Source organism: Myxocyprinus asiaticus, chromosome 49 (assembly GCF_019703515.2).
Source record: "Myxocyprinus asiaticus isolate MX2 ecotype Aquarium Trade chromosome 49, UBuf_Myxa_2, whole genome shotgun sequence".
Lineage (NCBI taxonomy): Eukaryota > Metazoa > Chordata > Actinopteri > Cypriniformes > Catostomidae > Myxocyprinus > Myxocyprinus asiaticus.
In genome coordinates this window covers 10,476,676-10,492,391 of record NC_059392.1, presented here as the reverse complement: position 1 = coordinate 10,492,391, position 15,716 = coordinate 10,476,676, and the positions used below count along the sequence as shown (strand labels likewise).

The 15,716-nt window shown below is 38.7% G+C and overlaps 1 protein-coding gene across 1 annotated transcript in view; it reads right to left on the bottom strand.

The window, feature by feature from the left end:
* Nucleotides 1–970: 970 nt before the first annotated feature.
* Nucleotides 971–15,716, bottom strand: part of yjefn3 (YjeF N-terminal domain containing 3) — a 46,385-nt gene continuing 31,639 nt past the window's right edge. The window contains exons 2-6 of the mRNA XM_051693228.1: nt 13,307–13,415; nt 5,839–5,949; nt 4,721–4,834; nt 4,487–4,637; nt 971–2,092 (exon numbers count right to left, since the gene is read on the bottom strand). Of these exons, the coding sequence (XP_051549188.1) occupies nt 1,896–2,092; nt 4,487–4,637; nt 4,721–4,834; nt 5,839–5,949; nt 13,307–13,415 (682 nt within the window). The 3' untranslated portion in view covers nt 971–1,895. The remainder of the gene's footprint in view (nt 2,093–4,486; nt 4,638–4,720; nt 4,835–5,838; nt 5,950–13,306; nt 13,416–15,716) is intronic.

Genomic DNA, 15,716 nt, shown 5'->3' with positions numbered 1-15,716 from the left:
ATTTAACTACATTGCATAATATTGATTCAAGTGAGTGAGCAAATTTAATGATAACATTTCAGTTAATAGAGTAACTTTTACATACAAATCTGACATACATGGTATAATAATAATATTGCATATATGTATTATTTCCAATACATACAGTTATTCCAACAGATTATATTTCCAACCAAATGTATTATATTTCTAATGAATCACCCACAGCAATCTCTGTCACAGACTCTGACTCCCAATACCCATTTTGCATTAATTTGTTTAATTTATGACTTAATTAAATTTTTGTTTGTGTACAGTCCGTCAGTAGCAGATGGTCTGCTTATAGTGCATTTCTCCACCTTTACCAACCACAGAGTGCAAGATGGCTATGTTGCCATGGAAGAAAGTGCCATCATTTGACCATCAAGTCCACACTAAAAGCTTATATGCTTGTGAAAAGCTGAACTTTGAAGTCTAACTCATGCTTCATGAGCAATGGTAATTGTGTTTGACCATTTGTAAATATTCCCATGCAGTCAACATGTACAGTACTGTTCCACTGACCAAGATCATAACAAACACATCCATGACGAGGAGATGTGAGGTTACTCGCCAATCCATGGTGCTGTCCAACAAGTTATTTTGTCTGTTTGAAAGCATTGACTTGAGAATATGTGGTACTAAATAAGTCGTCATGGTCTGTAACGACAAGTTCTTGAAAATATTTCGAGAAAATATTAGATTATAGGGAATTGTGGTATCAGCCAAATTTGCAGAGAAAAGCACAGACCAAAATAATTTCCCTCATTCGGTCCCAGTCTAAACAGTTTTTCATATTTTCCTTTGTCACCATATTGAGTGCATATGGGTGCCTGTTACTTCTGTGGGGTTTTCCAGGTGTGTTTAAAGACAATAAATATATTTTTGGCTTTCGGGGGGAGGAGGGGGGGTGGGGGGATTAAAATGTAGAATGTTTATTGGCTGACAAATTTCCCCTTTATTTCGCATGACTTCATGAACACCTTTTGATGAATATCAGAGTGTCCTGAAATGGCCTATAATGCACTTGTGATGAATCATTACATTGTTTTGGTATTCCTGTCTACATTACTCTAACTGTTGTTGTTTCAGACAGATAAATTCCTTTATATCACCCACACCTTTTCCTGACTTTTGAATAAATCTCAGGAAAGAAATAATATACTCTTGTTCCCACATATTGGCTAATGGACCACAGTTTCCAATAGTTTGTATATCCAAGACCTAGCTAAATAATAACATCCATGGGTTTTCAAGATCCACTGGTCTTTGAATGTCCAACATTTGAATTTCAAGGGGTAGTTTACCCATAAATGAAATGTTGTTGTTCCAAACCCATATGCCTTTCATCAACTGCATAGAGAACAGAGTTTATACATAGATAATTTAATTTCTCAACTTCCCAAATTCATACATCATAAAAACAATGAAAACATGTACATGTAAAAACAAAATTATCTACACATATATGTTCTTCAGCCTCAGACTATTGTAGACTACACAACCTTTCCAAAAAAAAGTACAGGTGAATTAATTTCTATTGGAGTAACATTCCAGTGGAAAAGCATTGGTTTGGTAGTTGTCAAATACATTAGACAGGAGGCACTGTCAGGGTAATGCACTTTGTATATATCCAACATTAAAAAGACAACATTAATATGTATTGAACAATATTGTATACTGGCGAATTTGAGAACTCAGACATGAATGTTGAACATATTCATCATTGTAAACCTATCTCATTTAAACTAGCCAAAATATCTAATCAATAATAATATTTGTCAGTAACAGAATGCCACAGAACAATCTATAAAATACAAAAGGGGAAAAACATATTTTTTTATTCAAAATACAGATTTTTTTTTTTAAATAAATTGCTACAGTTGTATAACACATTCTGTGCCTGGGAATTCAGGCAGATTCAGTTCGTATTTCTTCTGAATATCATAGGGTAGGAATCTCCCCGCCAGAAAATGCTTTCCCGAGTAACTTGCTGCACACTTTTTGGGGGCTGTCAGGGAGACAAGAACTTCTGGATTTATCCCATCTTTGCCAGGTTCATCCACATCCCAACCTTCAGAAGAAAGACAGACAAGAAGAGTTCTTTTTAGCCGTCTTCACCATAAAAAGCCATTGTGTATTGCTAAAACATAACCATGTTTCCAGATTCTTCCAGATAAGAAGTGGAAAACTGGCTTGTACTGTAGAGATCACACTTTTGTCATCTGGAGGCAAGTACAAAAAAATGTTATGTGTCAGCCATTAGCTGCAATTATTAAATACGGTCTCGACATGACATAATGGTTGATTTTTCTTTTATTTGATGATTTGTTATACAAATACTTCCAGGCTAGTGCAATAAAGTTGCACATAAAGCTTCTCTGGTCAAGTCATTTATCAAATTAGTTGGCGCCAAAGTTGGGATTTCGTCATTGAAATCTTGGAGGTGCTAATAAACCATTTCTCAATAATGTAATGATTATTTTGCATACTTATAAGAATGTATCAACATTTTCTTATTGTTTTTAGTTATACTTAGTATCTAGTGGCTATAAGCCATGACAGTGAGGTAATTCTAATGTTAATGGTGATGTGTGTAATTTTATTTAATTGCACACTTAACCTTTAATTTAAATTGGTAGCTGGTTAAATTCTTCTAGTAATAGCATTCAAGAGGGCAATATCACACACTATGTGTCATGAGACCAACAAAGCACAAATGTACAAAGAAGCAGTAACCAAAAGATTTAGGGCCAAATTCACTAAACAGTTGCGCCATTTTTGCGCGTAGTATTTCATGTCCATATTAATCCAGATACATTTGAAAATGCTATTTTCAAAGTGCTCTCCGCCCACACTAAAATGTCTGAAAATGCTTAAATCCCCTTACTGCGCATGTGAAAAATTGCCGTTCCACGAACAATCTGAAACACAATTGTCCTCATGTTCCGTCGCCGGACAGCAATTCAAAAAGTATCATTTATCTTTACAACGCTGTCAAAGTAAGTAGCAGGCACAACAATGCCGCTACAATATGGGTCGCCATCTTGATTGTTTAGGGTTGAATGGATCACATGACTGCGTCACATGACAACAAATATGTCACCATTTTCAGATACACTGAAACTGACACTGTCCACACTACAACGTGAAGACGATGTTTTCAAATGTATCCACTTAGGAGAGCATTTTTTAAATGCTCAGTTTTCGCTGTCAAAAATGCTGTCTCACTGTGAACAAAAGGCCAAAAAGTTTAGAAAAATATGCATTTTCAAACGAAATCGTATTAGTGTGGACATGGTTTAAGCAGGCGTAATCAACACTGAAATGTCACTGCATCTTGAGTATTTAAATTAAGCCATTGTAATTCCTTTACGCATAAACACGCCTCCTTTTTATATAAATTACACACTGCCAGCATGTTCAGTGCAAAATGTTTACTGTCGGCACGACGGACGCGCCGCAATGGACGCTTCCAGAGTAGACAGCATCATTGATTATAATGGGGTTCTGTTGCTTTTGACGCATTTTAGTGAATCGGGCGCTAAACCAGCACAAACAGCGAGTCCACATAAACAGTGCTTTTACCGGCCACAATTCATTCTTAGTGAATTTCCCTTATAGTACATTATCATCGATGGTACATATGGTTAGCTGTCAAGAATTGCGCAAATGATGTTCATGGTTTAAAAATGTGTACAAATTATGTCATCAGATTTATTATGTTTGTTATGTTAGCATCTTTACTGTCTGCGCTGAAGAATACTAATGAGTTTTTTATGTCTTGATAAGCTTGGGTCAGACAAAAACATCCAAAACAGTGCTCTGAACAGATTGAAACCTTCTTAATGATACATTTTTAATTATTCTTTGGCTTGCAAGCTAATGATGCAACACTTTTAGGCAAACTTAGAATGCTCCTGTTAGGCTGCCTACACTGCAAGTAGAATTAGCAACAATGCTAAATTAGCAACTATTTACAGTAGCATGACAATAGTTCAGCTATTTTGAAAATAGTGTGGCTTTTTCCGTAAAAAGCTTCTTTTTCCAAAGCTAAGCTACAAAATGCTACGTTGTATTTTTATTTTATTTTTTTCACATTTAATTGCGAACACAGCTGAGCAACCTAAGACCATGATAAAATATGCTCTCCTACTTACTCTATGGTACTTTGGGACTGGGATTTTTCAACTGCATAATTTAGTTGCTTTGCATAAGCATGAATGGAATGGAACTCAATTATATTTGCATATACATTAGTGTGGGAATAGTAGATCGGATCACAATCATATAAGCATTAAGTGACCCTAAATGTTAAATACCCCCTAAATATGCCCTTAGTGAATGTAACATCACTTGTGCATCACTTGAATATTTTTGTGATCTTACAGCAATTGTAATGGCAATCTAGACAGCCATGGGCAGAATTTCTCTGAAACAGTAGAATGTGTGTTTAATAAGCAAATACCTGAGGGCACGTCCACACTAACGATGGGTATTTTGACCTGTTTTAGAGTCACCAGCATCCCAGCGTAGGGCTCCTTCACCTCCTTGTGGTCAGTTTCTGGTCCCAGGATGGCGTCAATCACCAGATTGTACGCATCATTTAGCAGCTGGACCTGGTCAGACGGGACTTATTTAGGACTGACATATGTCCAGAAGAATGAACATCAGATTGAACATCCCTGTGTTAAGCACCTACCTCCGTCGGAAGATAGGAGAGGAACGGGATGTCCATTTTCTCGCACTGAACGGTGAGGTCCTGGTGCAAACTCTGAGAGGAACGTTTGGGATAGAAAATGGTGGGCTCATATTCCTACGTTTGAGAGAAAGGGAAGAAAAAGTGAATTTCCATTCAGAATGTCTCTTTGAAACCTGTGTATATTGAGTTTGCATACAAGGGATTTTGTGATAACTCTTTAATGAATACAAAATTAACAAGACAAGCAATGTGAAAAAATTAATAAATAAAAAAATGTTGGAAATGTACAGTATTTTGTGGAGGCCACACATGAAATTGACAGTTGATGCTTAAGTCTCCATAAAAGCTGTCTGATGATTTAGGCAATATTTTGCCCCTCTGTGCAGTCTGTATGTATTCTGGAAGATACTGAAGAAATCAAGTTCATAAATCACATCATAAAATTACTGTACCTCCTAATTTAATTTCAGAAGGACATTAGAAGTGATTAATGTGTCCTAAAAAAAAAACAATAACACTGTTTTTTCTTCCCGCAGGATATAGGATAAAATCCCCACAATTGGATTGCTGGGTAAATTCATCCCAATCCAGTAGTTAAACTTAATGTATTTGTTACATAACGTTGGTACGGACACAAGAATCCATGCAGATGTACGCTGGGAATGTATAAAACAGCAGCCATCATGTGATGATCCTCTATTGTTCATGTCTTTCCTTTGGATCAGGGTATGAGTGTTTTATTCATTCCAAGAATCCCATAATGTAAACTACCCAGACCTTGACTGGCCAAGCCTTACTCCTTTGGACAGAAAAGGAATAACTTTAATTGATTATAGCAATGTGCATTTAAGAAAAACTAGTAAGATTATTTTTTCACCTTGCAGTTCAGGGCTTCCGTACCCTTAAACAAAAGCTCTGTTTATGTCACAAGTATGTGTGCTATCTGCTGCGCCACAGCTCGGCAAAACTTACTGTAAACGCTTTAACTTAAAGTAAGCAATACAGACGTTAAGACAATTACACTAAATTTGCATTCTACTTGTGATATTAGCATCCTACTAGTCTGTGACTATGTCTTCCACCCTCTGCCCCATTCATTGTACATGCTCTGTACTTACAAATATGCGCAGATGGCGTGCACACACCAGACCAACGGAGCCATTCTGGTCAGGACCACAAACAACCAACAGGGTGGGCTGCTTTTTACTCAGAGAGCTCAAGGGAAAAGCCTGGAGAGAGAGACAAAGAAAGAGAGACAGTGAAATGGGGATCGAGACATCTTATTTCAATACCGATGAGTATACCAAGCCATTCATACTTGTCAAAATTCTATCTGCATTAGGAAAGAGAATGCTCTTCACAATAACCCAGCAACAGTCGCAACAATAGTAGATAGCCCGTGGAGACAACACCACAGGATGCAACCTTAAAATAACACATTTTCAGTCCGGTTTCTAAACTGGGACAGCTTTGTTCAGATTTTCCAATGGTGTCTCTCACTCTCTCCACAATCACACTTTCCTGTTGAAAAGACCAGCACCAAACTAGCAAAATTCATGCTGGTCTCATGGTCTTATCAGTAGGGTTCTTTAAAAATGTATGTCCTTTAAGTCAGATAATGGTTGAAATCTTTGCCATTAATATGGGATGATGTTTGTTACTTGTTAGTTATTGTTACTGTCCATTTGATGCATACTCTACAATAAGGACCACTAAATCACTAAATCAAACACAGTTAAGGTAATGTGCATGCTATATTCATCTCCAATTAACCATCACTGATACATGGACAATGCCACAACCAGCATTACTTCCAAATCAGCTGTGAACGGAGGCGTAATTGCAGACTTCCAAGAGAGACAGGAAAAGAAACGCTAATGAAGCTAATAGCACATGGGAGTTGAAAATTATCAGCTCACATGGATGTTCCATTAGTGAGCTGATGAAGTTTAGATTACATTATTGTCACTGGTTGTCTTAGTCACAGCACTGTGTGAACAAATGTGTAACGCATATCTGAGCGTGGAAAATTAACGTATGTTTCCATCTGTTGTAGTTCTAGGGGGAATTTGTGTAGGAGATTTACCCATTGTTTAAAAGTGAGCTTGTCAGTGCTTCTTGTTAGCACAACATCTACACTGCAAGTTAGCAACAAAATTTTATCAACATAACCTCTCTACACTGCAAGCTAGCGATGCAACACTGCACATCAAAACTAGAACGCTGCTATTGTAATCAACTGAGCTGTCTACAATGCAGATAACAACACAACACTACTGTTGTAATCAGCTAAGCTTTCTACACTGCAAGCTAGTGATGCAACACTGCATCAAAACTAGAACACTCCTGTTGTAATCAACTAAACTGTCTACATTGTAAGCTAGCAATGCAACACCATGAAACAAAATTGCAACACTCCTGTTGTTATCAACTAAGCTGTCTACAATGCAGATAACAAAACTGCAACACTCCTGTTGTAAACAACTAAACTGTCTACATTGCAAGCTAGCAATGCAACACTATGCAACAAAGCTAGAACACTCCTGTTGTAATCAACTAAGCTGTCTACACTGCAAGCTAGCGTAGCAGCACTACGCAACAAAACTAGAATGTTCCTGTAATCAACTAAGCTGTCTACATTGCAAGCTAGCAATGCAACACCATGCAACAAAACTGCAACACTCCTGTTATAATCAGCTAAGCTTTCTACACTGCAAGCTAGTGATGCAAAACTACACAACAAAACTAGAACACTCCTGTTGTAATCAACTAAACTGCCTACACTGCAGGGTAGTGACAAAACAGAATGTAACAAAACTAGAACACTCCGCTTGTAATCAGCTAAGCTGTCTACACTGAAAGCTAGCAATGCAACACTACGCAACAAAACTGCACCACTCCTGTTTTAATCAGCTAAGCTTTCTACACTGCAATCTAACGACGCAACATTACGCAACAAAACAAGAATGCTCCTGTTGTAATCAACTAAGCTGTCTACATTGCAAGCTAGCAATGCAACACCACTCAGCAAAACTGCAACAAACCTGTTGTAATCAGCTAAGCTCTCTACTCTGTAAGCTAGCGATGCAGGACTACGCAACAAAACTAGAACACTCCTGTTAAGCTGTCTACACTGCAGGCTAGTGACAAAACACCACACAACAAAAAAATAGTGCACTCCGCTTGTAATCAGCTAAGCCTTCTACACTGCAAGCTAGCAATGCAACACTACGCAACAAAACTAGAATGCTCCTATTGTAATCAACTAAGCTGTCTACATTGCAAGCTAGCAATGCAACACCATGCAACAAAACTGCACCACTCCTGTTATAAGCAGCTAAACTGTCTACATTGCAAGCTAGCAATGCAACACCACGCAACAAAACTGCACCACTCCTGTTGTAATCAGCTAAGCAGTCTACATTGCAAGCTAGCAATGCGACACCATGCAACAAAACTGCAACACTCCTGTTGTAATCAGCTAAGCTCTCTACTCTGTAAGCTAGCGACGCAGCACTACGCAACAAAACTAGAACACTCCTGTTATAATCAGCTAAGTTGTCTACACTGCAAGCTAGTGATGAAACACTACATGACAAAACTAAACACTCCGCTTGTAATCAGCTAAGCTATCTACACTGCAAGCTAGCGATGCAATACTACGCAACAAAACTAGAATGCTCCTGATGTATTAAACTAAACTTTCTACACTGCAAGCTAGCAGTGCAACTATGCAACAAAACTAGAACACTTCTGTTGTAATCAACTAAAATGTCTACACTGCAAGCTAGCAATGCAACACTGAGAAAAACTAGACTACTCCTGTTGTAATCAACTAAAATTTCTACACTGCAAGCTAGCAACTAAAAGTAGTGACATTACCAACTACTACATTTGACTACATTTTTAAGAAGCGTGACTCAAAACGTAGCTCTGTGTATCATTATAAACCGCCACATTGCTGTTTTTATAGAGTTGCTAACTATTTTTAAATGGAAGCTTGACTGTAGTTTAACTACTTTGAGTTATGAGACATTTGTAGCTTGGCAAGCTACAGTTTCAAAGTATATTTCCCAACATTGATAATGGGAGCATTCTAGTTTTGTTGTGTTGCTCACTTGCAGTGTAGAGACAGTTAAGTAACAGAGAAGCACAAGTGTAAGTTTCCAAAATAATCTGTGAGAAGGTTCAACATTTTGGTATGGACAATCACTTTAAATGAAGCAGTCATGTGAGTGTGTGCCTATGAAATATTATTGGATTTGCTCTTGTTTCTTTCCGTCTCTGTTTCTTTACTGGAAAATAACATGGAATATTCTTGGGAGCAGAAGCCAGTGGATGTATTGTTCATTTGTTTTACAGGTCTGCAGCAGCTGTGCTGGATTCTTCTGTGGTGTCAGCTCCTGCCAGGACTCTGGAGACCACAGCTCTGATCTGCTCCTGTTCGGAGCCACTGAACCCAAAGATTTCGGTTCCATGCTTCCAGAAAATGAGTTCTCTGGAGAGGACCCTACCTAATTACTCTACCCTCAAACTGACACACACACACACACACACACACACATTTACTAAGCTAATCTAAATGCCAGGGTTCTCACTCTTTTTGATCAATCAGTTACCAGGACATTTCCATGACATTTCCAGTCAATAATTATTACTGGATAATAATTTTTTTGGATAGTTTTTATTCAGACCAATTCATTAATGAATAATTTAGACTGATTTGTAAATCCGTTTGACCAAATTAATTAAAAAGAACCGACTCAAAGTATGATTTGCTGACGAATCACATCACTTTGGCTTGTGAATAAGTTTCACTTGTTTTATTTTGGTCACATTTTTTTTTAATCTCTTTTTTCATGTAGTCATGTTGAGATAAATGGCAAATACAATAGGAACACAGACAGTATGATGCACCATGGTTAGGGTATTTTATAAAGTCAGTCTGCATTCCTTACTCAGAACAAAAAGGAAGTTTCATGAGTCAAATGAGATGAGATGAAAAGAACTTCCTGATATCTACAGCAGGGAATGATCATAGACATCTTAGTTGACGTAACCGAAGCACTTATCCCCCCCCCCGATTTTGGAATCTGGACTGGCGCAGATAGTTTGGTTGTGAAATCACACAGTGGTAAAATCATAAAACCAATATTCCCCTCCAAACAACTGTGCTGATGTAATGCCGGTGTCAGAGCTACTGAGCAGCATGTTTTCTTTAGCTGCAATTTATGGCGACCTCACTGAGGTCATAGCAGAGGAAGTTTTGTTGATGCTAACTGTGGCCGGCTGCATGTGACCGCGAGCCTTCAAGAGGCATAAGGTTCAATCTGTAAAATTCTTCTAACGGAGTTAGAAAATTTGCACAAGCTAACTCAGGAAACAATTTCAGGCTTTAACCGACTCTCAGGTAGGTCAAGAGGAGGCCCGTGCTGCCTGTTAGCCTGATTGAATCCAGATGTGGTGGTTGCGGCTGTGTGACCACAGTAGTCTGGTTTAGGTTGGCCTGTCTCTGTCAGAACCCTCAGGCTGCCCTGAGACCAAAGCCCCAAGACCGCCTGACTACAGTCCGGCCACAAACTGGAGACTTTCAACACCTTCGGTGATAGTGCATTGGATTTGTCACAGGGGGATCATTTTTACTCATTTATTTTTTGGGGGGTTTTATTTTAGAAGACAGTAGACAAAGTCAGAAAAGTAAAGTTGAGAGAGAGAACGGGATTAGGACTTGACCCAGGTCAGATTCGTACCCAGGTCCTCGTGAGCCAGCAGCTCTAATATATGTCATGAACAGATGTGCTACCTTTTTTGTTTTGTAAACTTAAATTTTGCACATTTGAGAGAATATATGAACATTATATACTGTATATCTTCATATATGACCATATAAGGAAAATATTGAATAATAACTTTAATAATAATAATGATGCAGCTAAAAGATATTCAGTATAATATGGGTTAAAAGGAAAATTTCTGGTTCGTTTTGATGAAGAGGTACTCGACCCCTAGAAACTCTACAGAAACAGAGAGAGATCAGAGGTTTCCCACAGTTTTCATCAACACTTGCAGCAGGGCCTCAGTTCTTAAGAGGATTTATTGAAGTTCTGCAAATGCCGACAGATGCTGAGAGAGTGGTACATTCCAAGCAATGTGTAAATAATTGCATGTAGTAAATACAGGATTAGAATTCAGATGTAAGATTTAGACGTGTTAACTGGCACTTTGCACTTGTTCAGTGGATCTTAACTGATGCTGTTGTTTTCGCGATAAACTGTTGTTTTTCTCTGATGTCCATGCTATTCCCTTTGTATGGAAAAACAATGCTAAATGCAATTAATAAAATGAAACACCATAAATATACACTATATTGCCAAAAGTATTCGCTCATCTGCCTTTAGACACATATGAACTTAAGTGACATCCCATTCTTAATCCATAGGGTTTAATATGACGTCGGCCCACCCTTTGCAGCTATAACAGCTTCAACTCTTCTGGGAAGGCTTTCCACAAGGTTTAGGAGTGTGTTTATGGGAATTTTTGACCATTCTTCCAGAAGCGCATTTGTGAGGTCAGACACTGATGTTGGACGAGAAGGCCTGGCTCACAGTCTAAGCTCTAATTCATCCCAAAGGTGCTCTATCGGGTTGAGGTCAGGACTCTGTGCAGGCTAGTCAAGTTCTTCCACACCAAACTCACTCATCCATGTCTTTATGGACCTTGCTTTGTGCACTGGTGCACAGTCATGTTGGAACAGGAAGGGGCCATCCCCAAACTGTTCCCACAAAGTTGGGAGCATGGAATTGTCCAAAATCTCTTGGTATGCTGAAGCATTCAGAGTTCCTTTCACTGGAACTAAGGGGCCAAGCCCAGCTCCTGAAAAACAACCCCACACCATAATCCCCCCTCCACCAAACTTCATAGTTGGCACAATGCAGTCAGACAAGTACCGTTCTCCTGGCAACCGCCAAACCCAGACTCGTCCATCAGATTGCCAGATGGAGAAGCGTGATTCGTCACTCCAGAGAACGCCACTGGACTCTAGAGCAGTGGAGACGTGCTTTACACCACTGCATCCGACGCTTTGCATTGCACTTGGTGATGTATGGCTTGGATGCAGCTGCTCGGCCATGGAAACCCATTCCATGAAGCTCTCTACGCACTGTTCTTGAACTAATCTGAAGGCCACATGAACTTCTGTAGCGATTGACTCTGCAGAAAGTTGGCGACCTCTGCGCAATATGCGCCTCAGCATCCGCTGACCCCGCTCTGTCATTTTACGTGGCCTACCACTTCGTGGCTGAGTTGCTGTCATTCCCAATCGCTTCCACTTTGTTATAATACCACTGACAGTTGACTGTGGAATATTTAGTAGCGAGGAAATTTCACGACTGGACTTGTTGCAGAGGTGGCATCCTATCACAGTACCACACTGGAATTCACTGAGCTCCTGAGAGCGGCCCATTCTTTCACAAATGTTTGTAGAAGCAGTCTGCATGCCTAGGTGCTTCATTTTATACACCTGTGGTCATGGAAGTGATTGGAACACCTGAATTCAATTATTTGGATAGGTGAGCGAATACTTTTGGCAATATAGTGTACATAGTTAGGTTGCATTCACATTGAATACATCTTTGCATTTTTCAATTTTCAAAACATGCATGGTTTTTTATGTAAACATGCTCTAAGCGCACACTTTTCATAGTTGCGCTGCACCTCGCAGTTGTTTAAGAGCCTCATGCAATAGCGAAGCGTTTATGTGTCAAATTAGAAAGAACATCAAGGGTCTTGAACACCTGCGTTGAGGTGCCAAGCTCCTGTCTTTTGACTTTATTTTGAATTTTAACCTGACCAATAGTTCTTTTGACATTAATCTGAGCCTTTAAAGCAGTCCAAAACCATATCCAGTAGGGACGGATGTGCCACTCCAGCCTTCGTCTTCGGAGTAGACACGCTAATGCTGGAATACAGGATGGCAGGTCATGCAAGCATGAATACTCGCTACAGCTGACGTACGAGGTCATGGTATGTGTTGGCAAATACTTGGGGGAGAAATTTACCAAATTCATTAATGCCTTGGACGCTATTTCATCCCATATCGAGGACAATACTAAATGTCTACGGTTGTCGGACACTGAAGACAGCATGGCCTTAATGACAGGCAAGCTGAAAGAAACCAAAAAGAAAATGCAGGTGCTGTCTACAAAGTTGGATGATGCAGAGAATAGGTCAAGGCGGGACAACATAAGGATTATAAGGCTGACGGAGGGGATAGATGGCCGTCAAGTCAATTGCTTTTTTTGAAGTCCTGGCTTCCTGTAGTTTTGGAACTAGATACGAAGATTGGCCTGCTGCAATGATTGACAAGCGCCATCCGACAGTGCAGCCATCGGGTGGAGGAATAATATTTTTTTTATAAGAGGAGCATGATAGGCACAGACTTCTATTTCTAAGACTTGTGAGATATTATACTTTCCTTGGCATAATAATAATCATTTTATTTTTAAATAAAATTTGTCACTTGATGCCCAGTGCAAAATCAGTTGAGAACCACTGTGTATTTCACTGAATGTGAAAGTACAGACAAACCTTGGTGACGGCAATAGCACATGCATGGCCCCATATTTCAATCAACTGCTGCTGACCGAAGCGATAGTCCCGCAGGAGTTCTGTCTCAATGGTCGACACCTCAGTTTTACTACAATGGAAAGAGAAAAAGAGACAAATTGCATTGACACAGAGCCCATAATACACATGTTATTCACTCACCAATTGGCACAATAAATAAATCATGCTTTATGCTTCAACATCAATGCAGACAAGCGTCAAGTTGGAAGCTGGGTGGGTTCATTACATGGAAACCAAGGAGTACAAAACACTACCTGACATTTACATGTGTATTTTCTGAGCACATTGTATTGGAGACGCCATTCATTCCAGACATTGTGTCACTGTGTTTAATGCTGGCAACAGGTAGCACAACACAACTGTAAAATCCAGGTCATTACTTCACATCTAAAACATGGAAAGCCTAATTTATGGGACATGTTTGTGCACTCAAAGAACGTTAGTCGTTACATCAGAGCCCCCTGCTGGAGGAGCAACATGATGGTGAGTACATTTTCATTTTGTGGGAACTGTTCCTTTAATTCTTTGGGATATTGGCTGATCATTAAAGATTTAGTAGCAGTTTTCTAGTTTTCTCAGAGCTTAATTCTCTTTTTAGATACCTTGGCTTGCAGGTCTTTTCCAACTTGTTTCAACCCAAAAGCATTTTTATCATTGTGTATTCAGGGCAACAGATTCATTGTAGTGTGTTTGTTGTCTCTTATTTCTTTAGGCAGTTGAGAAAGAACAAAAGAAGCACATATTTATAAAAATGACTGTATGCAGTGGACTGATGAACATCAATGGTTTTAGAGATTCTTTTGTTTCCAGCTTTATACAAGTTAAAATCTTAAATCTGCCTAAACTGGTCAGGCTAAAATCTATGTGTGCCAATCAGTTTTCTGCTTAAACCATTTATGAACTTACTTTGATAAAGGAAAACCGTTTAAGGTGTTTATATAACCACACACATTGTCGGCTTATTTGGCATAATCAGTGCAAGAAAAAGCGCTCAACTGTGTGTGTGTTAAGCAGACAATTTTTTTAAATCATAGTCAAATTCAATGGCCAATTTATGCAGAAATCCAGGTAAATCATAGGGGTTACAGTTGTATTATCTGTGCAGTGTATTAAATGTATGAAATTCTTTGTATAAATTAAGTTCTTAAGCAATCTTTTCCCCCTCTGGTTCTCTTATTCTCCCAACATTTTCTCACTCTTGTAAAAATTTTAATTGAGAGAAATAATGTTTTATGTTTATTTCACTCTTTGTTTAGATTATCATAATTTTAAACATAATTTGTATTTTTAAGATGGATTTTCATAGTTTAATACTGAAAGTCAGCATCTGGGTCAAGACTAAATTAATCAAATCTATACATAAAAGGCATTTGAAATAAATGGTGAAGGCCTGGTAAATGTTTCCAAGTCAGTATTTCAGTGTGACTTTGATGTAATAAAAAGAAGAAAATCTACCCCTGGTGCATGAAATTGTCAGAAATTGAAGAAACACCCATAAACAAGAAATTATCATTGAGTAAAGTCCATTTTAAACAAACTATGGCCTCAGTTACCACTCACTGTCATCTTTTTTTTTTTTTTTTTCATCCAATGAAAGTGAATGGTGACTGAGGCTGTCAGTACCTAATATTCGACCTACCATCTCCTTTTGTGTTTCACAGAAGAGAAAAAAAAGTCATTCTGGATTGGGGAAACATGAGGGTGACTAAAAGAAGATTTTTTTGTTTTTGGGTGAACCATGGGTGCATTTTAAAGGCAAAACATATATTAAAAGATTTTTTTTACAAGCATAAGTAAGGCAAAACCATAAAACAAACCAGAGGCCAAGAGGGTCTGTACTATATTCAGTCATATTTTTGTCTTCGGTCACTTAAAATGCCACAGGTCACCTAACGTTTACTCGGGTCAGTGATGCGCTCTAATCATTGGTTAACCCACCGCATGGAGTATCCCAGCGTTCTGGCATTTACAATCTCCAATAGAGTGCCACCGCTGTCAAGCCGAGTTTGCAGGGGGAGATTTCCTGGCGTACTGTGACACAGTGATATTTTTAAAGTTCAGCTGAGTCTAGTGCTTTTGATATTTCCTTTCCCATCAACCTATTGATGGAAATCAAGAGAAATCCTGAGGGCCACATATCCCGACCAAGTTCACAAATGTGTTCCAGACACAAGATAATATACTCAAATATCTATGCCATGAAGTTGACAGTTTTCAAAAGTTTAGAAATTCCACCAAAGAAAGTCAAACAGGTTTGGAATAACAAGAGGGTGAGCAGATAGTGACCATTTTAATTTTGGGGTGAACTATTCCTCTCAGAGCAAAACTGAAGAATGGTAAAACAATTTAAATGTCTGCCTACCCCTTATTT